A 25,599-nucleotide genomic window follows, 5' to 3' on the forward strand; every position below is an offset into this window, starting at 1 on the left:
GAGCGCACGCGCGCCGAATGCTCCAGTTCTCGAGTGCCTCGCCTTTCACGCTCCCGGCGTCCTCCTAGGGCCTCGCTTTCACGACAGGCGTTTTCTTGCCAAGCGTCTAGCCACCCTCACTAGACGCTAAGCCGTATTCTACGGAGCGCCGCCGATGCACTGCTGCCGCTTGCGTGTCGCTCTTGCCGAGCCGCTCGAATTTGCGTGCGTGCCTGCTCTTAAGGTCCCGCTATCTCGTAGAGTGGGCCCGTCCTTGTTTGGTCATTACTGCGTGCGTATGCATTAACACAACTGTACGTTTCCACTGCCGTGAAGAGCGCCGCGGGGGTAGCACAGACGGGCGTGACGAGGCTTCTGTGAGCCGGACTAACTAGCCACCCTAATGTAATTTCTTGGGACAAAGAATGAAATTAATAAATAATAGGTAAATGTGGATGCGCACTTAGAGTGAACGTGTCTTCTCGGCTTCTTTTACTACTTGTATTAATTCAACTCTGTTTCCTTTCTGATGTCCACAGTTAGGCTGACAACGCCTGTTGCGCGGTACTTTCGGAAAAGACAGGCAATTTCATTATTATTATTATTATTATTATTATTATTATTATTATTATTATTATTATAGAAACGTAACAAGCGTCACACATAAAGAAAATCAGGTTGGTAATTATCCACTAAAGTCAAATCAAAGCACACGCTCAGTCACATCATAAATGTTGGAGCTTTCCTCGGAATGCAATACCCGTACGCGAGGTGTAACTATGGCAAATGAAAATAATCCGACGCCGTCGCGTTCGCCATATGGTGCATGCAGCGACAAAATTCGAAGTTACTCTTCCGGCTACGAAAGGCTCCTTAGTTCTCTTACAATAGATTCCAGCAAAAGTAGAACTCTCAGTGCGTTGCAGACAAGCAGTCCTTTATTAAAACGAAGATTTCTTTGCTACTGGAAAAGAAGCGAAGTTAAACATTCTTTGCCGCTGACCTGCTCTGATATTCTGTCGAGTGTTCCGAGTCTATATCGGACTCCATACTCCTCTACAAAGACAGATCAGCTGAGCTGCAACGCTCTGCAACTCAGCATATACACCCACTATTGGAACAAGCGCTGTGTCCTGAGAGCTTCTCACATGTAAAATTTTGGCGAGCTGAGCTCGATAAGCCAGCTTCACCATTATGCGCCGCACTGCGATCTTGACTACCACTCCCATGATTATAAACTTGGAAGTTCGCGCAATGACGTAAACACTTACATATACCGTTGTGTGTGACGAGCCGGTGAATATATTCGAACCGATGCGTCGAACAGATCCGCTAAGTGTTGTTTGGTATTCGTCGCACGCCACCGGCCAACACCTCCTAGAAATGTCTCAGGCCTGCGCCCAAAATTTGGCGTCACTTCCGGCCGGCATATCATTCCCGACGCCGCCCGACGCCCGACAGCAATACGAAAACGCTTCGTGTGTGAGCGCGCGCTTTGGAAATCGTGGAGCATCGATTCTCCGCTGGAAGATGAACTCCGCGTATGGAAAAAAAAATAATTTAGGAAAATTGGGTTTTACGCCCCAGCACCACGATCTCATTATGAGACACGCCGTAGTGAGGGACTCCGGGTTAATTTTAACCACCTGGGGTTCTTTAACCTACACCTAAATCTAAGTACACGGGTCTCTTTGCATTTCGCCCTCGTCGAAATGCGGCCGCCTTGGGCGGGATTTGGGAAAAATTGAAGGTGGAATGCCTAACAAGCGTTGCGTGCCAGGTTGAACTGGCAATTATCTTTGCATTATGGCATACACGCTCTCCTTAGGAGAATGGAATACCGCACATACAAGGCCCACCAGACTGCACAGACTAAACCCTTCACTGCAACTCAGACCTCCGGCCGGACTGCACCGACGCGAAGCGTCTCTTCTCTGTCGGTTGTGGTTGGGAGTTGCCTTCACGAAAGCTTACTCAGCACTAATCGGAATGCCTGATAGTCCTGCATGGGGTGTTTGCGGATGCGAGGAGAACATTGACCATTTATTGTGCCACTCTCCCCAATTTCAAGCACAAAAACAATCTTTGTCCAACACATTGAGGAAACTAGATGATCGTGCTCTGAGTGAACAGACAGTACTAGAGCATCGTCCTCCCCGATCATCGGCTCAGAAGGCAGTGAAGGCATTTTTCTGCTTTCTGAGAACGTCTGGTTCGCATGAGCGGCTTTGACTCGATCTATGACTGTCTGTGCACGTCTCTTTACCCTCTCTCTCTCCCCCTTCTCCGTTCCCCCAGCGTATACGGCAGCCAACCAGACTCTTGACTGGTTAACATCCCTGCTTCCGTTATATCCCTCTATTTCTCTCTCTGTCTCTCTGACCGGGAAAAAGAGTGCGAGTGTTTTCCTTCCCACAAGAAGCGACCACACGCAACTAATGGATCCGAGCCATTCCTGGGAAACATTTTGTGCCGCCATCATGCACTAAGGTAAAACTATATTGCACTCCATTAGCGATAATTTTCGCCGCTACTCCCTGTGTACTTCGGTGTTCAGAGAAATAATCATTATGGATTTTTACAAAATAAAAGAATAATTTCACGTCAATTAGTGTCACGCGCATAGGAATTCAACCAACGCTTCATCCGACGCCGTACGCGTCGGATGAAAAAGCGCCAGAGGCGTCTTGCGCTTATGATCGATTCTACGCAACGCGACGCTTCTACTTTAATGCCATGAAAAGGCATGCTAATAATGAAAATAGTCCAGAAAATAAACGACGGGGAACAGCCTCAACAAAGTCTTCAAGCATTCCACTAAAAAAGGCAAGCGTCGCATTTCAGAGGATAGCATTGCTAGATAGATACCTATAGCGACGAAAATAATTGTTAATCACAGTAACTTGCTGCTCACTCACATTGCGCGTTCCGCTTTTGCGCAGGTACGCGTTATGCATTTTGCCGCTCCGTGTTTGGAGAAAAAAACATCTTACACTGATCCACGTACAAAATAATTATGGAAGTGGAGTTGCCGGTGCCCTTCTGCGGTGAGATACCATACCAACATTGTTTCATAACTCCTGATATGAAAAAAAAGCCGTCAAGATAACAACCAATGAAGCGTATCAAGAGAAGGTGTGGCTCTCAACGCTTCGTGAACTGAATGTTCGCCTCCAAACAACGTAGCTGCTCGAAGTGTGGACTATCACGCAGAAGAAGACGTGCGCTATGTTTCTGAACATGATCGAGGCGTGCACGCCATGTCTGAAAGCATCTTTGACAATTTTTCGTGTCCTTTCTCTCAGGGCCTGCTATTATGGAGCGCAGATTTAGCAGAGTAGGTTAGGTGACACTGTTTTGCCAAACAGTATCAGGGATATGAATTCCTTACTCGAATGTTTTGGAAAAATTTTGCTTGCTGCCTGATCAACCACATGTTATTCTCGGCTCGTCGATTTCCTCGGCTCGTCGATTTCATTTTACCTCCCGTCCAAAAGTTAGAAAACTGTTCAGAAGCGTTGACTGTTGGGCCAGTTGGTGCATCGTGTAATGCTGTTGAGCGGAAATAAGGGCCTGATGAGGGCCTGAAACTGTCTTGCTGAGCATAAAAAAGAGAGAGTAGCATTCCTGAAAGAGCAGTTACTGCTCGTTAGGAGACAGCGCGTTCAGTACAGCTCACCTGTGATGATACTTGCATGTATCTTGAACACAATATCAACGCGCGCCTATACATTCTGTGAAGGACCAGTGCGCTTACTTTGCCTCAACCCAGTACCATAAGTGTGTGCGCGTCTGTCAAAATGTCCCCAGAAAATGAGCGCTCATGAAGGAGCATTCTCAGTTCAAACAACTACGGACTCATGAGCACCGTGTATCCTAATGCTCAATGAAATAAACATCATGCCTTTCCTTTCAATTTCCAGTTTCACATGTTCTCTACACAGACGCCTTTCAGCCACCCAATTGTAACTGAGGCTGTTCACATTTGCAATGAACCGTTAACTAATTAAGTCGAGCAAATGTGCAGCACTTTCCACTGGCTTATGAAGCTGTTGAATTGGTGCTAGAAACATCTCTAAGTGTCGCACTGCGGCTTTCACGTCCCACAGTTACAGTGACAAACTAAGCTCATAATAACGGACGAAAAAACTACAGGACGCATTACACGTGCGTAAAGCTTTGCGTTCGTGTTACTGTTCGCAGAGGGCATTCAGTTGATTTAATACGCGTGAACGACAGCGGCGGCGCCGGTAGGCCATGACGTCCTGACGTTCTGGCGCCGTGATGTCAGGACGTCACGTGACGTCCTGAAAGATATTTCTAGGACGTGTTTCACTGGCACATTGCCGGTCGGTTTCCCGAATAACGAGTGTGCGGTGTGTTCACAAAGTCTTCCGCACAATCAGGTTAGTCGAAACTATACGTCATTACATCCGTCCAATGCAAGTACGTGGTGGTGGCGTAGAAGCAGGTCGGGTTAACATAGCATGCTTGGCGGGCAATTGTTCCGCCTAAGCATCTCATACGTTGTTAGCAAGGCTGTGTCACCAGATGTGGATCAACTCATTATCTCGAAGGCAACCAGCAGTCACAGAACTCGCTTTTTTGATTACATCAGGTCCTTCAGGGGACACTACGTTTTCAGAGCTCCTGTGTGGAAGACCTCCTTTCTGTATATAGGTTGGGAAGCACCCCATTATTTCCGCGTCAAACTGCGGAAATAACCACACGAAGTTCACAGATCTCGCCACATAAGGCACAAAGCGGAGAAGCGGATCATCCAGTCTTGAATAACCAAGCGTGCGTGTAAGCGCAGCTACTTCTAGCACGATACAGTAGGTAGTTTCTTCGTGAGTAAGTGTTTCGAACACCCAGAGTTGACGTGAAGTTTTCTGGAGTGCCCGAAAATGATTGGGGCAGATTGCATCCTTAGTTTGCTGCAGATTCTTCGGGCCTACCTTTTCTCTTTTATTTTTCTTTCTTTGGGGCTCTCAATTTTGGGGCAGATGATAGCGCTTCACGCGCGAGAGTGCCAGCTTTCTCATTACCTTCGATTCCAACATGTGACGGAGCCCACAGAACTTTCACCTTGAATCCTCTGTTCCTGAGGTCTTTAAGCAGCGTCAGAGATTGCCTAGTGAACTTCTACCGACACAGGTCATTATATAATCGTCGTAGTGCTCACCTCGAATTCGTCACTATGACGAAATTTTGTGCAGAATAGCCCCTTTGTTTTCATAAAGCGGCGGTGATTGCGGCACTTTCTTCAGTTGTAGACAAAACTAAGCGATCCAGCCGGTTAAACCATGGTACTTCAAGAGAAAACATGCAGAATGCCGCTATGTAGCTGTCTGTACGTATGCCCATCCATCTGTGCAAAATTTCACACGACTTCAGTACGCTGTGCTCAAGTGCTCTAGTCAAACACAACAGGCTACTTAATGTCGGCTCAACTGCGCACTAGATCAGCGCATTGAATTTCAGGCGTCGAAGTCTGCGAAAGCGGAATCTTGGCTATTTGCTTCGTTTGTGGGTTCCATGAAGCTTGAAGATGAGCTTCATGAAGAAAGACTTCACAAAGACAGTGTGACGCTATAGCTATATTAGGTACCGCTTAATTAATGTGCCCAATCACCAAGTGCAACTGACGGATGCCGCTACGACACGATGCCAACAACCAAAGCATCGTCATTGAAGCGAGGGTGCGCTGCTCACTTATTTTCACTATGCCCATATGCGACATGAATGCGGCGAAAAATGCTTTTAAGTAGCATCAGACAAACTGATTGGTTCATTCACCAAATGATGATTGTTTAACTGATGGGACTAATGGATTGAAAGTCCTTAATAATACAGCGGGAGGCACAAGTCCTCTGTGGGGAGAGATCGGGGTGTTGCCAGACTGCACTTTATGGTATCCCGTGACGTCGTCTTGGCCAAGGCTCCAAGTCAGACGACGAGTGATCAGTTGCGCTGAGGCTGTACTCGGTCAGAAGCTTGGTCAATCAGTGCCCCGAAACCTACCCAGAGCAGGTACTCTGGTTTACTTCTGCAGTAGGAACTCTGCCATAGCGTTGACGACCGTCAAAGGAGAACCTCAAATCAAGTTGGATGCCTTTTGGTAGTTGGTTTCCCTTTGATGGTCGTTAACGCTATAACAGGGTCTCTGCGGCAAAAGTAAAGCTTGGAGCACGAAGGGCAAGAGCAGAGATCCAACGATCGAAGGTTTGACCGGAGGTTATACCCTATACGTGCACAAGGTGTCACACAACCTTAAAAAAGTTGCTAACCGCCATGGTATTCCTCTGTTTTTTTTTTTTTTTTCTGCGCCCAGCAAGCTTTCGAAGCTGTGCTCTCGAGTTTGCTGTGAGAGCAGGCGGCACTCCCGCACTAGGCATGAGAAGCCCGTTAAGTACTCCAGAGGGGTTGTATATGCAATTCCCTTGCACCCTTGTGGGCAGTTGTACATTGGACAAACCGAGCATTGCGTGAATGACCGTTTAAGGGAACATGCGCAAAAAATAAAGAAAAAGGAACGAAGGAAAGGAAGGAAAAAGTGGAGAAGGAAAGGCAGGGAGGTTAACCAGTTTAGCTTAAGCGGTTTGCTACCCTACACATGGGAGCGGGATGGGGGGATGAAAGATGGGGAGGAGGGAGAGAGCACATAACACAGCACACACATCGTCAGGTACAGTCCGTCACTCTTGCGCGGTACGTGACATCACTGTCACAGCCGCTTGTTCAAGCCCGTCTCTTTCAAAAACAAAAGTAGACCCTTCGTCGCCTTCAGCTGCGATGTCTTCTGTAGGCGATATGTGAAAATAGTTGCAACTGACAACGGTCTATTGTCAAGGTGCGCCAGAACGGACGCCAGGGACTGTCTCTGAACATTATATACAGGATAGACACACAGATTGTGTTCTAGCGTCTCCTCGCAAAGACAGGCATTGCAGAGAGCGTTGTCGACCATTCTAATGCGAAATGAGTAAGATTTCGTGAAGGCCACCCCTAGCCATAGGCGATAAAGCAGAGTGGCCTCTCTTCGGCGGAGTCCAGTTGGCATACAGAGATGCATCAAAGAAGGCAGGTCGTATTGACGATTGCTCCGGTTGGTCTGGCTGCTTGGTGTGCAGCATAGAGAGAGCGTGATCTCCTGTGCAAGCGCTCGAAGTCTGCTGGCTGCGTCGGACCATGAAAGTGGTACGGCCTCTTCCTGTGTGTCTTCAAGAGCTGCCCGAGCGGTATTATCGGCGTCTTCGTTTCCTATGACGCCGCAATGACTTGGCAGCCACTGAAACGTCACGTGGTGTCCTTTCTCGTGTGATGTATGGAGTAGGTATCTAATATCGAATACGAGTTGTTAGAATGGCCCGCGACGCAGAGCTGATAGCAAAGATTGTGGGGCTGCCTTTGAGTTGCTGAAGATTGACCATTGTCGAGGTGGTTCCCGATTGACGAAACAAAGTGCAGCGCGAAGAGCAGCTAGTTCCGCAGATGTCGATGTCGTTGGGTGGTCAGTCCTAAAGCTGATGGTAATAGCTCTTGCTGAGACAACCACAGCACCGGAGGAACACTGGATGTTTGTGGAACCACCAGTATAAATATGTACACTGTCCGCGTACCTCTCGTGCAGAAGAAGCAGAGACAGTTGTTTCAGCACAGGCGACGACAGCTCAGACTTTTTCCAGATTCCTGGTACACTGAGATGGACTGTGTGGCTGATAAGACACGAAGGGGGTATCGATGGCTTAGATGCAGCGGTGAAGCCCGAGGGAACTTTGTCGTTGTACTTGACGATAGTTTTAGAGAATGATGCTTGGTGCCTGTCTGAAGGTAGTGTTGCAAGGTGGTGATAGGGGGCACAAGAAAAAGAACGATACGGGTGCACATATGGTGGCTCATGTTACCGCGTGTGCGTGTGACGCTCGATTTTCTGAGACTACCATTATGTGCAGGAGCGGCAACGCCCCTTCTAGACTTGCACTTGAGGCGTTCTTTATCAAGACGAAAAAAGATAGGTGTATAAGTGAGCCTTCTATGTTATTACTTGATGCTGAATTTGACTTCCTGAGCAATCGCCTTTGTTTTGCATCAGCCTGTTCTTTTTGCTTGGTATGCTCATGCGTGACAAGAAGATGTATATGTACGATTGCGTCTTCCATTAAACAGTTGTGAGTAGCGCTCGTCTTTGTCCGCCTTTCTTGTCTCTGTGATTTTTATCGCGCTAAGTTACTTGTTCAATTATGGATAACCAACTAGCCCAACAATCAACTCTTCTAGAATTCATTGTCAATTGCTCGAGAAGCTTCGGATGACGAGCAGTACTTTCCAAAACAACATCCGCGCTTTAGCTCGAGCCTTTAAGCTGTGGGACAAGCAAAACGAAGTGATCGGCTCATGACACGACTCATCGAGCAACTTCGCACCTAAATATGACATTACGTCATCCACCATTGGTGTGATATTTTTGTTCTTTTTTGCATGTTAACCAGCATTTAGCCGAGTAATTCTCACCCGGCCCTTATAGCGCTTTAGCCCATATAGTAGCAGTGAAATAGAGCAGAGGGAAGCATATGTTTCCAACGTCTACCTATCTATCTTGGCCATCGTTTGGTCTACTGCGTAAGTAAGAAACTACTCAAATTGGGACTGTCTTACTAACATCATAGGTTATGTTTCTTAAATAATAATCATGACGTATTGCTCGACCCATTCCGTGGGGCGATCGCCATTATAATTAAGTTGTAATTACGCGGACGTCCAGCGGATTGGGATAGAAGCAAGAAGGCAATACTCGTGCTTTTTGGTTCCCGTCCACGGCGGCGCATTACCAGCTTCCCGCGTCAGATTTCGCCGAGTGGCATGGCGTTCATGCAGCGCAAAGCACCAAAGTGCCGGCAGATAGTTGAGTGGTTAGCGGGAAGGAGGTGCAAACATAAATTGCACCTTGTCGCCCAAATCGCTGACTTAATTTCGCCGAATGTTAGTTTCTTGCCAGAGCAAACAGGCATTGAATTGCCAGCTTTCCGATGCCGGGAGGCAGCGCATCCAGGGGTACAGCTCCGTAATATGACGATCATCTGAGAGGGTTGAGAGAGTTTCATGCAATTACTGGAGGGAGCTGTGGCGCTACTGTCTTCGGGAGCTGCAAGCAGAGCGGTTCAGCCAACAAGGGATTGAGGGTTAGTTCACGGGTTTGCCTAAACTTCGTCCTTCTGGTTTTAAATGGCTTCGTGGCTTTGCAAACTGATTATTTTCAAGAAGGTACTGCGTCATAAATATTGAAATCAGGATTATTGAACTGCTCCGACGGCAGGATTTGAACACAGGACCTCCAGAACAAAGGCCCGATATCAAAACCATTACGTCATGGACACAAAGACAAGCGGAACCGCTGCAATTAGCAGCATAATGCCTGTTCGCAGAGTCTAGTTGCCTTCTGCATTAAAGAAGAAAAAAAGTATAGATTGCTTTGAAATGTAGGCCAACAAAGGTGGATAAAGCGTAATAGACGAAGCCGCAAGGACGTCTGAAGCCACAAGCATGAAGATCAGACAAACCCATGTACTAAACATCGTTCCCATTGTGGCTGAACGATCGCAGTGCTAGTGTTCCCTCTAGTAATTTTAGTGGGAAATTCTATGGATGACAGTGCTCAGACTCAGTGCATGTTGTGTCATATGTTTTGAAAGCTATTAGTCTCGATCTCCGAGAAAGAGAGATTGATAGATCAGTTGCGAAAGGCAGGAAGGGTAACCAAAAGATAAATATCGAGTTCCCTACCCTGCACCGCGGAAAGGGCAAGGGGAGACAGAAAGATAAAGAAGCACACACACACACACACACACACACACACACACACACACACACACACACACACACACACACACACACACACACACACACACACACACACACACACACACACACACACACACACACACACACACACACACACACACACACACACACACACACACAGAGAGAGAGAGAGAGAGAGAGAGACACAGAGAGAGAGAGGACACTGCCCGTTCGGTACCTGCAATTATCTACTTCAGAGAGGTGCTCTTTGAAAGGCGTAAAAGCGCAGAGTCCATTAAACTTTGCCTACTTAAGAATTACAATTCACGCTGAATTTGCAAACTGTTGTTTTCGGCGTTAAATTTAACGATTTCACAAGCCTTCCATCGTTGAAACTTTGAAAGCGCTTGAAGGCTAATATTCGCCAGGAGAAACCTGCACGTGCTCCCACCGGACGAATTAGTGACTACAGCTTGCTGCGGCTAAGCATGAACTCGCGGGATCAATTCACGCCCGCGACGGGCGCATGCGTGACGCGGTTGCACCGTGCTTTGGATGCATGTCGAAGAACCCCAAATGGTTGAAAGCAACTAGGGCGTCTCTCAAGGCGCGGCACGAGATGACGGGCTAGTTGGTTTGGCATACTAAAGCAGCAGTGCAAGAAGGACAACGGGTACAAGAACGTGTCATCCACATTACATTATTGTGCCCTTTGTCCTTCTCGCATGGCTGCTTTCACATCTCGTAGACCGTTAATTGCTTCGCACGTTAAATCTTGTAATTTAATTTAAACCTGCCCTGCTGCACGTGTGACGCGTGGCTGCGAGGGTAGAGTATATCCCCGCCTAAATTCCAGTTCGCGCATAAGGCTTAAGAAAAGGGGAAGAAAAGAGGAACTTCAGCTCCTGCTTCCTGCTTGCGGTTGCCAGATGCACTGGCTAGTTATGCCCAGAACTGTGGTCCTAGGAACACTCCGCATTCCTTTCTTCGGGCAATTGTTCTTCCATCACTTTTAATTTTTTAAACGTTCGCTTTTCTTAGCTCGCTCCTGAGTTTCGTGTCGTCGTCGCCGTCCGCAGCACAGACCTTGGCCTGGCGCAAGAAGCGGCTTCCATTGAGGGAAGATAGGAGAGTTCGGTCACGTGACGCAAACCTCGATTTTTTACAACACCACAAGATGATGTTTCCCTTCGCCCGCGTCATGGTTAAAGTTTTTAAGAAAATGAGCATTCTATTGGGTAGCGTGAAAGCAGAAGGAAACTTAATAGTAAAAGTAAAGGTGATAAGGATACTATGAGCTAGTATAGGCCAGTTACAGTACGTCAGTTACATATAGAGTGACAATGAAAGCCATAAAATATAGAGCTGTTGAAGTGGCTGGAGGAAATGATGTAATGGGTGAACCAAAGTTTGGCTTCAGGCGAGGCAGAGGCTTAGAGTTCAATACCTTTGTATTAGCTCAGGGTACAGCGATATAAATAGCTAAGAATATACCTCTATGCTTTGCATTTCTAGATATTAAGAGAGCGTATGACAAGGTAGACAGGGTATTCCTGTGGCATATTTTCAGGCACCAGGGCATATATGACACTTTTGTGGAGGTGCCGAATGAGATATATAGGAACAATCGAGTATAAATCGCACGAGAAGGCAAGCAATTTAGTCATTCCTTTTCAGTGTAGATTACCCGGCGCGGTTTGATGCAAATGCGAGCCTCTTCACTCTTTCCACCTCGTGATTTTTTTTAAATTATAGGGTTTTAAGTACCAAAACCACTTTCTAATTATGAGGCACGCCGTAGTGGAGGACTCCGGAAATTTCGACCACCTGGGGTTCTTTAACGTGCACCTAAATCTAAGTACATGGGTGTTTTCGCATTTCGCCCCCATAGAAACACGGCCGCCGCGGCCGGGATTCGATCCCGCGACCTCGTGCTCAGCAGCCAAACACCATAGCCAGTGAGCAACCACGGCGAGTTGGAAAATTTACCTCATTGTTACTGTGTACTATGAACGTCTATTTCTCAACAACTTGTTATTGACCTGTGAAAAGCTTTATGGCTTTTCTCACAGGAATTCTCACAGCAATTCCCTGTTTACCGTGTCGTAAGCTCCCTTAATATCTAAAATTCCAGCAAATGAATGCTATTCTAAGCTACTGAAATATCGATACAATGAGTTAGTAGAAATATTTTATCTAAGCTTCAAAGATATCTCTAAGCCACTGCCTGGTCTGAACTCTTCCGGAAGTTCCCCCATAGTTCCTCAGCTATGACAGGTCAATATTATGGCTCGCATTGCCCATCTATATCACTAAAGTTTTTGTAACTGACCTGTAGGATCTCGTTTTCTCCTTATCACCTTTGCTTTTTAGATAAGGTTCATCATGCTTTCACGCTCACCGAATCAGAATTTTCATTTTTGTTTTACTTAATTTAAGCATGATGCGCGGAGGGCAACATCATGGTATTATAGGGAATCTAGCTTTGCTTCGCGTACATTAACGAATTCTCCTCTCATGGCGTGCTGCCAAGGTCTGTGCTGCGGAAGGTGACAACCGCACAAAACCAAGGAACGAGGTAATAAAAGCGAGCAAGTTTTGAACAAGTGCTGCATTCTGTCTTGCTATTTTGCAGGTGTATAATCATTCGAACACGCGACATCTGTACAAACACAAGAACCAAGTATTAACACCTAAGGTCTGGTCGAAAATCATAATATAATACCGCAAATAAAGAGGCTACTCAAGGTTCGGCTATTACAATCCAGTAAATATGTTTGCGTTACTTGAGCTGCTATAGCAAAAATAATAAACGTTTGCATAGTTAGTGATGGGTCGACCCGCCGTGGTTGCTCAGTGGCTATAGTGTTGGGCTGCTGAGCATGAGGTCGCGGGATCGAATCCCGGCCACGGCAGCCGCCTTTCGATGGACGAAATGCGAAAAAACCCGTGTACATAAATTTAGGTGCCCGGTAAAGAACCCCAGGTGGTCGAAATTTCCGGAGTCCTCCACTACGGCCTGCCTCATAATCAGAGAGTGGCTTTGGCACGTAAAACCCCTTAATTTATATTTGTTTTTAACTGATGGGCCATAGAAACACTTGTGGCAATTGGATACACGTGTTTATTTATAACTGTCAGTGATTGTCGGAGCTGCAGCGAAGGGTTTATTTGATGTAGTCTGGTGCGCCTTATATTTGAGGTTTTCCACTCTGCTAACGAGATTGTGCGTGCCTGGTGGAAAACTGACGTCAGGCATCGCTTCTTTGCCGACTATAGTTGGGAGTTGCCTTAACGAAGGCTTACACTACACCAATTGCTGAGTAGACCATAAATATGATCACTTGGCACAAACAAGGAATGACGGAAGGGAACAAGGAGAGCGCTAACTTACGACTGTTTATTCTCTATTGTATAACGTCCAATATATACACGCAGGCGAATGCGCAACATGCAGAACATCTTCAATTGCGCAACACTCTAATCAAAGGCGGCTATCAAAAATATAGCTCCATTATATAGCTCCATTGGAACTTGTAAGAACAACGCCCTTTCTGTTTTCTTCATGGCTGTAACGCACAAGGCAGAGTTGGCGTTTAGAACAAGTGTGAGTGAACGCGGTACTTGGCAGAATGTGATTAGCGAGTTTTTAATGAGGCACTTTAATTCACTTGTTGATGACCCGTTTGCGACGGAGGATTTTTCATGCGTCAGACACTTTCTGCAGACAAATCCGTCGACGGGGTACTTGTTTTCTGTGGACGTTGAGGATTTCTTTTATTTTGTCCCGCACAATGAACTGTTTTGCTGCGTCAGGAGTTGTTGCGTCGACGAGAGCAGTGTCATTGCCTTTCAAAATGCTGCAGGCGTGTCTGTCGACGCTTTTTTATCTCTTCTCGAGTTTTATCTTGGTACCTATGGGCACGGTCTAGGCTTGCCTCGTCGCGCTAGAGCGCAACTACTCAAACTGAGGGTTGGCTACGTGTACGTGCGCGAACGTTTATACCGACAAGGACGTGTGGCCAGTCCATCGTGTACGTCTTGAGGCTGCTGCGAGACACTTCAGCACCTGATATTGGAGTGTCCCGTTGTCAGCGCGCAGCGCATGTCGCTGGTGAGAGACTATCACCTCCTTGGCCTGCGGTTTACGACACTCGACGATTTTTGTACCCCAGTGGCTGTGCGTCTCGATGTGATCAGGCTCACCGCGCTCTACTTACTTTTCTAGAGTTAACTAACTTATGTTCACGTTTGTAGCGTCAATACTATTTCTTCTATTTACCATTCTGTAGTTGCGTGACCTTCAGTGACCAGTCATATTGTGTGTTCTCCCTTATTCTTTTAGATTTGTCCTGTTGCTCTTTGTTTCCTCTTTCCCCCCCTCCTTCCTATCTTCCATTTCTGTGTTTCCTATCTTCCATTTCTGTCACTTCCCTTCTGAAGAGTAGGCAGGCATTGTGCCCCTTCCGGTGGCAGTTGGCAGCCAGCTCCTCACTTTTCCTTTCCTGTTCAATGAATATATGTTTCCAAAACAAACAATAATAATAATATCTTAAAGTCACCTTCATCAAATTTAATGACGAATTTTATGTACAAAGACAAGGCATTTGTATTGGCTGCTGTGTATCTCCTGTGCTTTGTAAGTTGTTTTTATCTACTATTGGACCGTGCCTTGTATCATTTTAATGGGGGAGGGGGGGGGGAGGAGTTGGAGGCTTTTATATATGTTGACGATTTTTTAATTGTTTTAAAGCAGCAATCCATTCCCTCATATCCCCAGACTGTTGACAAAGTTGTAGCGGCCTTTTGCCGGCTCGGGAAGGGAATGGTTATAACTCCCTAGGTACTTTCCTGCAATTCTTACCAATTTTTAGATCTCAACATCACTTTGCTAACAGGTCACACCAGCTGGCTTTATTGGTCGCGGACAACAACGGGATTAGTGCCATATGACTCCGCCTATTCCAAGACTGCTAAGAGAGCCATTGCTAAACTTTGCCTTGAATCCGCTCTTGCACAGTCGTGCCCGCACGCAATACAGGCAAGCTTTAGGATTCAGTTGGTTCGACTGTCTTCCGCTGGGTTTCACCGCGTGCTCATTACTGCCGTTGCCGAGTCGCCCCTCCAGAAATTCAAGAGTGGCGAACACAGGAGAAGGGCTGAGCAAGCGCAGAGAATGGTGAGGCCGGAGGTCTTGCCTTATAAGCACCATGTAACCCACAACTCAAAGAAGGTTGCAAACAGACATGGGGTGCCAGTCGTATTCTCTGCGCCACGCAAGCTCGCCCAGCTGTGTCCTCGTAATCTTTCTGGTGGAAGCAAGAAACGTGGTTCTTGTAAAGTACATGCCAAGCCGTACACAATATGTTTTACCGGTGGGGTGTATGAGTTTCCGCTATCTTGAGGTAAGACATATGTCGGCCAGACTGGGCGATGCGTAAATGAGCGTGCGCGAGAACATGAGCTGTCATTTGCCTAAGCAGTGCAATTCGCATCCGTGTGAGCCACGACTGGACAAGATACGGATTCTTGCATGAAGCCGGGACACCACGGTACGTGAATTGTTAGATGCGTTTCATATTAAAGAGCGAGGTTTGTCTTGTATTGGCGACACACATCAGTTTTACTTTTGCACGCAGAAAAAGGTTTTTTGATACCCGCCTGTGATTAGGGTTCGCGCGATTGAAGCTGTTCTGTATGTTGCGCATTCGGCTGCGTGTGTGTATATTGGATGTTGTAGAATAGAGAATAAACAGTCGAAAGTTAGCGCTCTCCTTGTTCCCTTCCGTCATTCCTTGTTTGTGTCAAGCGATCAAATTTATGGTCTACTCAGCAATATGAACCGAATAGCCCAGCAACATGTACTTCTTGATTATTCTAATTGGAATGAACGGCACTCCTGCGTGCGATGCCACGTACATTGGCAACTTAGCAATGCAGAGGGCTGCGAAACACTCAACTTGAACAGCAAGCGATCCGAGATACGGATGCACACTGAGGTAGTGCCTGATGAAGCTAGGCAAGAGGATGATTCATGATCCGTGGCACTGTTAAGAACAAGCGGCATTTGGTCTGACCACCATCAGTAGTGCTTATGCACGGCCACACGGTGTTACTTGTGGTGCACCTTTGCTGACACTTTCGCTACGGTTGGACGTTGTGTCATGGCCACATAATAATTTTCAAATATTCTATGTCTTAGCGTGCCTACGGAAGTCTACGCTACTATTCTCTTGACAGTTTTCATAAATACGCGCTAACGACGAAGACGAAAGGAGCACATACGACAGGACTGGCTCTGAAAACTGTTAATTTATGATAACCGTCAAGATGAACCAACTCGCCCAAACCGAGGTATTGCTACTATTCTCTCATAGCTGGAACGATATAGAAATCATAAAACGTTATCACTGGAAAGGTTATTATTGGAAACCCCTGGACAAATCCACAGCTATAAGTGAACGCCTTCTAAAATGAAGCAGGCAATAGGGGGGACCTGGACCAGAGATGATAAATGGCGACATGTTGTATGCCGCCAAGCCGAGGAGAACGCTGATCCTGCGAGAAGACATCGCCGCCCTATCGGCACGCCCAATATTTGTTTCCATGGGTGCCGAACCTCTCAGCCTTGACGCAATTTTACATTGTGGTACCCTTTCCATGTTTGTTTTTGTTTTTGTCGATGTGAAAAAGATTACTAGCCCTCAAGGTGGTGATTATTTTCAGGCTTCGATGCGAATTAATGAAAACAGAAAGAAACAACAACAACTGAGGCTCTTCTTGCATCATTTTCTTGAACGAACGTTATACAGAAGTTTGCTTTAGAAGTTAATACCAGGCTCACATAAGTGTTCGAAATGCAAATCTCTACATAGTGCGACCTCTTTCACATCTTAGCCTTTTCGGTGATCATAAAAAGCCTCAGCCTGTTCTGTGAGAACAGGAAGGCAACTCACCCATTCAACCAATCATAATGATTAAAATCGAAAGAATAGTGAGGACACCAGCGCTGAAGCAAGTTTTCTTGTCACCGTAATTACCTTTGTGCTTCGCAAACAAATTCAACCTGAGAAAAAGCGTGTTAAACGCGTGTGGTGTAGCCAAAGCACGCGAAGCTCTTGTTTATCTGGAACTGCTCTACAGTAAGCTTAATGCCGTTGCAAGCCAAGCAGCAAGGCGCAATTGACTGATCATGTTAAACTGTGAGGCCGGGTTTCGTTTCGAAACCTTTGATTTGACGTTATTTTTGCAATTCGTCACTGACTCGCATGAAGCAGCGCCCCCGATGTCAGCGAGAGAGAAGGCAAGAAATGAAAAGAATCGACGAAAAGAATTCACCATAAAAATCGCTCCAGAGCATGGCTCCTGGTAAGGTTGATTACGGTGTGACCTTATGCTGCAGAACTCAGACTGGCATATGGCGAAGTTGATGAAAGTAATGCTACTTTACATTCTACCTGTACAATTTCTGACTGCCTGTACAAATATACCTGTACAAATGCAGCTCACTTTTGTCGACAACTGAGTTAAAAAAATGTGTTGGCGGTCATGCCACGCAATATTTTCGATGATGGTGCAAAAATCCTCACAGAGGAACGCGCGTCTCTGAGCATAAGCAGAGACAACTAGTTCTTTCCGTGCAGTTGCAGTATTGTATTACAGAGGAGTCCACATGGGGCCGATGTCTGTGCCTCTTGTACAATCTAATTTCCCTACTGGGTCTGTCTCTTTCTCTAGACATTGTCTGTTGTGAAATGTAACTAGTGCAGCGAAAACATAGAGGGCTGGCTGCTGATATGGCTGTATTTGTGATGCAATACAGGAGCAGTTACGTTTATAGGGTTTAGATGCTAAGAGCAAGGCAGTGCTTGCAAAGAGACGAAATGAAGGCCACTATCCCTCTCTTCTCACGCCATCAAATAAAAAGCAACTATCAAGAGGCTCACAGGAACAGTCATACGCTACATGCACCTTACGCGTGCACATACGCGTGAATAAGGAACAGGAACGCGTTCGTGTAGCAGTTCCAAAGTACCAGTGCACTCGTACGACTTCAGTGAACAAAAAGCGCGGACACATGCAGGCACAGAACCTCTATGTACTATGGATTGTCTGTCATCTCAGGCAATACACGCGCCTGGGTATTGTCCCGGCTGCCGGACAACGGCTAGACCCACCTACCAAAGCTGTCTGAAGTGGTGCAAGAAATATCTCAATCACAGTACCGCTCATCTTGGCTACTACGATAGGTTGTCAGGGGAGCTTATTTGACAAGGCAATACATACACGAGTCAAGCTATCTGCAGGCGCCAATACATTTCGCCATCCTCCGGGACTCTATAAACAGAAACGGGAGGATACATGTCGCCTACTGAAATAGGTTTGTATTTGTGGTGCGCCTTCCGAAAGCACGCAAGCGTCATTTATCACCTGCAATAGTAAGGTCCTTGCCAGTTCCTGCTTTCATTGTTTCAGTGAACATCTACAGTCTGGAACGAATAATTTGAACGGCAGGCGCTCTTAAATTGAAAGGCCAGTACCGTGTTATCATTTTGATTATAATAAAAAAAAATTAACGCGCATGTTAGTTTCATGCTAACACGCAAAAAGGTTGATGTGCCTCTTAGCATTAGCAAACGTTTGCCGTAAATTCTGTCATGCTTTGCGACCTAGAGATAGAAAAAAACAGGGGTGTTATTTTGTAAGAATTTGTTTCCTGCTATTATATTAATTCCTTACTATCTGTCCGGCCCAGTTGCTTATTCCTGCGGTAGCGGGGGCACGGCTTCGTGCAAGCCATTGGCGAAGAGCAAGAAAAGTGAAAAAATAAGAAGTATTGGCACAAAATACCGCCCCCAGACCAGCTATTCGGTACAAAACGTCTATACTACTTGGCTGTTATCCATGTGCGTAGACCGATGGTATATATCATCCTTGCTTTCCAAAGAGAGAGTGCCAGAGAGGAGGTGCGCGCACAAGAGCTCTCTGCGGACCTGAATAGACGGGTTTGCGCAGGGATCGACTCACTGCGATGGACAACTAGAGCCTGCAATGTATACAAACATATCCATACTGCCTATAGGGGACACCATGTAAGAAGACGATCCGAAGGTAAGGCCCGAACAGTACTATGCATGCTATATGTGCTTACGAAGAAGCGGTAGAGCCGGCGTAACGCCCGATATAAAGATATGTGTAGGAAGCCAAGGCGCGTGTTCAGTGTAAATAATCATCATTCTTAGTGACCTGTAGAGACAACCACTGTAAGGTCAAAGGTCAGTGACGTGCACACAAAACTGCTACCACTGTGACACCGCTAGCAGCAACCTCCTCCCCACCGATTTGTTCGAACCGACGCTCACAGAAGCCATTATTTGTTTGTCTCACCTAGTGGCGATTATGAGCTGAAAAATTCCTCTTTGCCTAAGCATGGCTTTATCCTGAACGGATTAGGGTCGAAATGCTATAACTCTACTGAAACGTTTCCATTCATTACAGCGCAAAGGAGTTATGAGCGCTAGTTATCGGGGTACTGGTACGATCTGGACCAGGTGACGTGAGCCTTCACCGCATGAACCAGGAGACGACGACGAAGGCGGGCATCGTGATGATGAAAACGAGAAGAAATGTATTGACATCATTTGTACAAGGTGGTGGCCCGATTGCAGACCCGGGTGGCTCTGGTTAACACGGCGGGGGCCAGGACGGCCTTAAATAACCTCCTGCGTATAGCAGAGACAATCGGCGGTGAAGTCCATTCTCAATGAAAGTGAAGGAACCTCCACAGAAAAGGTCTTTTACCCGTCGTGGTTTCTTGGTTGTCGGAGTCATCTCAGGAAAGGGCTGCGGATACGCCCATCTAAATGCCAATGTCTAAGTGTTCGCCGCAGAACTTTGGTTCTCTTGTCGTTCTGCGACGTCAATGGCCTCCTCCCCTTGGCGGCTGGCTTTGTTGTCCGGGTAAGCCCAGGACGGGGCGAGGGTTCGTAGATGAGGGCAATTAGATCTACAAGAGAAAGCGAGCTAAAACATTGCCCGAACTTGCGGCGCTGAATTCCAGGCGGACTATAACTATACCTGTGACATTAGGGCTGAAATACATACTTCCCGCAAATAAGACACGCACAAAAAGGTAGACACACTGACAACACGGGCGGCCAACTACGACAAGAAGCAATGTTCTAGACAACAATTAGCTTTTCTTTGTAACATGCTCGAAGCCTCAGAAACGAAAATAAGTAAGAAAGCTTTCACGAATTTACGTGGGTTGGAACCCAGAACCCCAGGGTTGTGAAGCGCATGTTCTAATACTACTCCACAACCTCAATGCGTTTGCGGGGAAGAAAATTTGGGTTATGGTCTTATTCTCCGAGTTCACAAAAGCCTTTTTACTGATCGTAATAAAGACAGCATCTGAAAATATTAATTTTCTTCTTTCGTGCTTGAAACTGGGCCCTAAAAGCACTCAAGGGCGAAACGAACGAGCAATGCTTCTCGTCGTTTGTTCCCATCTCACAACGAAAAGTATGCGATATATAACCTCACTGCGCACAACACAATAATTTAGCAGGTTAAATTGAGGATATCCAAAAAACAAAAAAAAATTATTCGGTATTTATTTATTTATTTTATAATATCAGACCGTTGACGAAAACTTCAACGAGCAGCCAGAATCGGCCTGTACTGGTGCACCTGGGTAACCGGCACTTCTGGGTTTCTTTGTTGTACTTTAAACGATGGCGATGCACCTAAATGACCTGCTGTTCGCCTTCGTTGCCATTGATTTATTTTTATTACACCTTAAATTACAAAAGGGCAGATTAAAGACTGTCTTCTCCTGTCCAATCATTATTGTTCATGGTCGCGTTGTTATCAGCTCAGCGAGGTAGATCAAGGCGCACCACACATAAAATTCCTACCTTCTCAAAGTTGCTCACTATGTTAGAAATCATATTATGCCTCCAAGTTTACCTAAGCTGGGCTCAAGATTGTTCTTCACTTCTCACATCACATTAGTTGGGTTCCAATTAGCAAATACCATGGCTGCGATACTACAACACCACATTGCAATTCCCTCTTCCCCCGTGGTACAAATCTGTATTGAAATTTTATTTTATTGTTGATCTTCGCTTCGCTCTCCTCCCGCTAGAGCTGAGCCAGAAGCCACCGGTATAGTAATGCAGTTAATAGGCGTGTAGGGATCATCGCCTATACTCGCAAAACTTTTCTTGACCATTGTAACCATTGTGATCCTCTCTTTATCATGGATATTTCGGTCATGAGTGGCTCGCGACCACGGCAAAACTGTCTTATGTAAGAAACGTTTTACGAATACAAGCGCAGATGTATCAGTTTGCTTTGTGCAGCTCCATCGGCTGTATCTGAGGTATTTTTAACATGGAACTGGCGTTGTGTCTTCCAAATAACAAGTTTTGTTAGCCATTAGGCAGCAATTTACGCAACTTAAGATTCTGAAAGAAACAAAACGAACGCACGCGACAAGAGATCAAACGTTATTAAGCCTTCCTCATTTTGGACTCGAACTTGCGTTCGGACATGTTTCGTGTTCCAGAATTCTTGGGACGCATGGATTCTGAAAACTAAGTGTCCTCGAACTCCGCGGATGAAATGCCGCGAATAACAATTAGTGGCACATAATATGCAATGGCCTGAAACTTCTTTCCGCATATTTCAAAATCACCGTTCCGTAATATGCTGCGTCTGCGGCAAAGCGACTTCACCTTCTCTTGGTTCAACTGAAAAGGAAGGCTTGTATTCTGCACCTGAAAATGGAATTGTCTTAGATTGTGTCTGGCGATTTCCGCGCAAACACGTTTGATTGAAAATAATCTATGACAATACCGCCAGTGGCCATGTTTCTTGCACTCCACAAATTGGTTCCATGTTGCAGCAGCCTGCGCTCCGTTATCCCGTTATCCCTTTTATTAAGATCGTTCTTCGCTGAACTCCCGCGCGTAAGTGGCAAACTTTGATCCAAGACACAAAGATCCCGCCGTTCGCTCAGGTATCCGCGTTGTTAAGGGAAGCGAAGACTGTTTAAATCCCTTACGTGAGCACCGCGTGGGACGCACTTGTTGGGTAACGTGTTCCCATTTCTTTGTACTCTACGCTAGATTCATTGGACAATATCAGCAGTTTTTAAGCTAAACAATTTCTCTCTATTTATTCTTTGCATTTTTGCTGTCGTACAAAAGCAGCTGCGCAAGCTTGGTGCGTCTGTCACAGAGCTACATGGCGGTAGCAACATCTACCGTAAAAAAAAAAAAAAAAAAAAAAAAACCTTTCCCGTTATGGCACCTGTGCAGTGCTCTGATTGTAAATGTCGCTTTTTTGCATCAGCTGATTACTAGTGCGAGATATTATTCGCAATTTTTAGAGCAAGTTGTGTTCCGATGCAGCATAATGTTGATGCTGTTTCTGACAGATTCAAAGATATTGAGACGACAGCAGTTTTCCTGTACGTGAAAGACACTTACAAAAATGTATTTGAGCAAGTTGAGATGATTTTGATTTGTTACTGGAGTTTGATGATCAGGTTACCTTATATTAGGGCAGATGTAGCTGAGGAAAACGTAATATAGATGCGTAAGAATATTTTGATCAAACTTTTCTGCGTCGCACCGGTCATTAAACAAAACTACGACTTGTTCAAAATAGTAACATACGGATAACAGAAACGAAGCCTACGAAAACCACAGGCATCACACGCTCAGACTAATTTAAGTTATATTGTAACCCATACATTGATCAGTCAAGCGGTCACGAAATAAGTGCTTTCTTTTAATGTCCTTGTTCAAGAATATGTTCGCGCCTGCAGACAGAGAAGTGCTTCATTCTGTCCAAATCGCTATAATTTCTGCAATACAGTGTAAAGAATCACCTCTTGCATGCTTTCCATATATCTTTCTCTGTATTCGCAAAAGAAAAAAGTTCTTGCTCTTCGTTAGGATGTTTGAACACAAAGCTTCTTCTCAGAGTACTGAAGCACACGAATTTTAACGCACGATATATATATATATATATATATATATATATATATATATATATATATATATATATATATATATATATATATAATATCTATAATGCAACATTTAAAGGACGTCTCCAATGTATCCGTTCGCTATAAGTAAATGCCAGGGCACATTTTCTGACGCATGTGAACTGGCTTGTCAGGTTTTCATTTACTGCTTAATTACAGCAGTTACGACAACAGTAACGCAAGCAACAAGTTCCCAGGATAGTGAATGAGGTGAATGCAGAGCGATCGCCGTTTACAAGTGAGCATGCTAAAATAAAATATATGCTCTAAGCGTCAATCGATTCGGATCCCTTAATGAATATCATTGACTCAGCATGATGCCAATCCTTTGTGGCGTGTTACGGACGAAATATTCCAAAATACGCTGCCTTTTTCACGCTAAGAAAACGACGCGGACCTCATTTGAGTGTGCAATGGTCGGCGTTGAACTACGGCCGTGTTTGCATGGTGTATGATTCTTACAGCCGCGTTATGCACGGGGAGCGGTGGTCATTTGATGCACTGCTATATTATTTCGGTGGATAGCCGCAGACTTAAAAATCCCACATAATACATCACCGAAGAGGGACCACTCTATTCTTACATGAACCAACTATGAAGAGCGAAGTCTGCGAAAACGCCGAGAAAGTGTCTCAGAAGTCCATGACTGTGCTGTGAAAGCCCCGAAGGCAGTGAAAGCTATGGACGTGCTTATAGGAGAGCATCATACAAGTTAGCTGACCACCGTCCGGGTACAGAACGCGGTAGAAAGCGAGGCCCATGTTATATCTTAGGGGTCTTTTCTGTCAATTTTTTTTTGTTTCTGGACATGTACTCCAGTTGCTGATGGCACATTTTAAATCACACCGTAATGATCAGCCAGTGACAACCGATATCATAAATCAATATTAGGATTCCTTATAATATCGGGTGTGACCAGTTAAATTAGACATGAACATATGACTCTTTCATGCTTGGTGATTCATTAACGCCGTGCACAACTATCATGTTTTCTTACACCAAATGTTTAGCTCCTTGACTTCACGAAATAGTTAAATTTCAGAAAAGATACTGACGGTATGCATTACTTTTGCAACGCCGGCATCACTTACACATTGCGCGCATTATGAAAAATATTGAAAAATCATTCAATTTAGGAAACTGTTCTCTTGTGACTTTATCCATGACGAGACTGCATGTGTCGTTTTTCCTCACTTGTCTCCATGACACGCTCACGGCAAGCTGACGGGCCTGAGGGTGCTGACAGTGCTCCAAGAAGAAAGAAAGAGCAGTGCCAGCGTCTGTGAAAAGTTGGACGTGCCTTTCATTCTGAAGAGAAACCGACCCTTGTTTCTAAAATAGAAGCGAGCGAAACAGTGAAGGTGGTAAGGAAGAAGCGAATGTCGGTACTTACCTTCGATTCCGGTAGCGCCGAGGTTTGTCCAAAGAAGGAGCGGAATACAAAGGAGCCAGCCGACCGAAGACGCTTCCATGGTCTCCGACGAAAGTCAAGAAAAGCAGGAGCCAACGGAGTGGTAAGCAGAGCCCGCGCTCAGCTCGGGTTTGAAAGTTCCAGAGGCGCACGCACGAAAGTTTGCACGGTCGTCGCGAGTGTCAAAGTCGCGAGGACGATTTTTCTTCGCAAGAGAGTTCCCAGTGTTCGTCCCAGACGGGAGGTCTGTCCATGGAGCACAAGCTAGCGGACAAAGAAGAGACTGTCACGCAGTGGACACGACGAAGCAACGTTGGTCTTCCGGAAGCGGAGTGGAATCGCCTGAGGACGAGCGCGTGGCACGTGAGCCCGAGTTGTTAGCACATCGCCGGCGCGTCAACGCCGGTCCTAAACGCAATGTTTCGGCGCTGACAGCAGGACATCGCAGGCGTTTGGGAGCGCGAGCGAGAGAGCCGCGAAGAGCAGCGGGGCGTGCATCCTTTGGGCAAAACAAAGACGCGACGCCGGGCACGAGCTCAGACCGCAGAGTCCCATCGCCGAGACGACGACCGCGCTGCGCGGCTCCGCGCGCCTGCTTCTGGCTCCGCCGCCAAACACCGATGTGCTCCGAAAAAAGCCCGTATACCCACGTGAGACCTTCTCGGGGATCGACCCCCTTTCGCGCTTGCGCAAGCGCGAGCTGCGCATGCGCCGTCCAGATCGGCGGAACATCGTTGGAGGAAGAGGGCCCGCCGCCGGGTTGAGAGGGTGGGGAAGAAAGGAGCGAGGGGAAAATGGGCAGATCGGAGGGGAAACGGAAGGGCGGGTAAAACTCGCGCGCCGTGCCTGCGGATATATGTAAAGAGATGCAAATAAAGAAGAGCACAGGGAACCTACAAACAGGGGCAAAAACTTTTTCAATGACTTTGATTTTTTTTTCGATGCTCCTGGCGCGGTCGCGTCTCCCCCGCATCCTTCGACGTTTGTCTTAAGAGAAGTGAGCGTCGCCAAAAATGAAACTTGAAAGCATTTTCCTTATTTCTGGAAGCGGAGGAGTGAAGGTGTAGTATGGGGGAGGTTCACTAGAGAGAAAGAGAATGAAAACAGGAAAAAACCAACGGCGATCTATTATGCATATCGAGAATCGATATAGATTTTCCCTTCTATTTATGGCTTTCTAAGAAGGAAAATGGAAATCCAAGTGCGTCTCGCCCGCTGGCCTAATCGAGATTTGAAAATGTCCCCAATAATGGCACTGCATTTTCGATCACTAAGGGACAACAGAACGCCTCCTTCTTCGTAGGTATCGTCCGGACAATGTAGTACGTGCAAGCTGCATTTTATT

At 46.1% G+C, this 25,599-nt stretch overlaps 1 protein-coding gene across 1 annotated transcript in view; it reads right to left on the bottom strand.

The window, feature by feature from the left end:
* The window catches only part of LOC126545824 (cell adhesion molecule Dscam1-like), a 710,777-nt gene extending 685,909 nt beyond the window's left edge, over positions 1–24,868 (bottom strand). Inside the window, exon 1 of the mRNA XM_055061988.2 lies at positions 24,237–24,868. Coding sequence (XP_054917963.2) covers positions 24,237–24,315 — 79 coding nt within the window. The 5' untranslated portion in view covers positions 24,316–24,868. The remainder of the gene's footprint in view (positions 1–24,236) is intronic.
* Between the last annotated feature and the right edge of the window lie 731 nt (positions 24,869–25,599).

This window comes from Dermacentor andersoni, chromosome 1, assembly GCF_023375885.2.
Source record: "Dermacentor andersoni chromosome 1, qqDerAnde1_hic_scaffold, whole genome shotgun sequence".
Taxonomy (NCBI): domain Eukaryota; kingdom Metazoa; phylum Arthropoda; class Arachnida; order Ixodida; family Ixodidae; genus Dermacentor; species Dermacentor andersoni.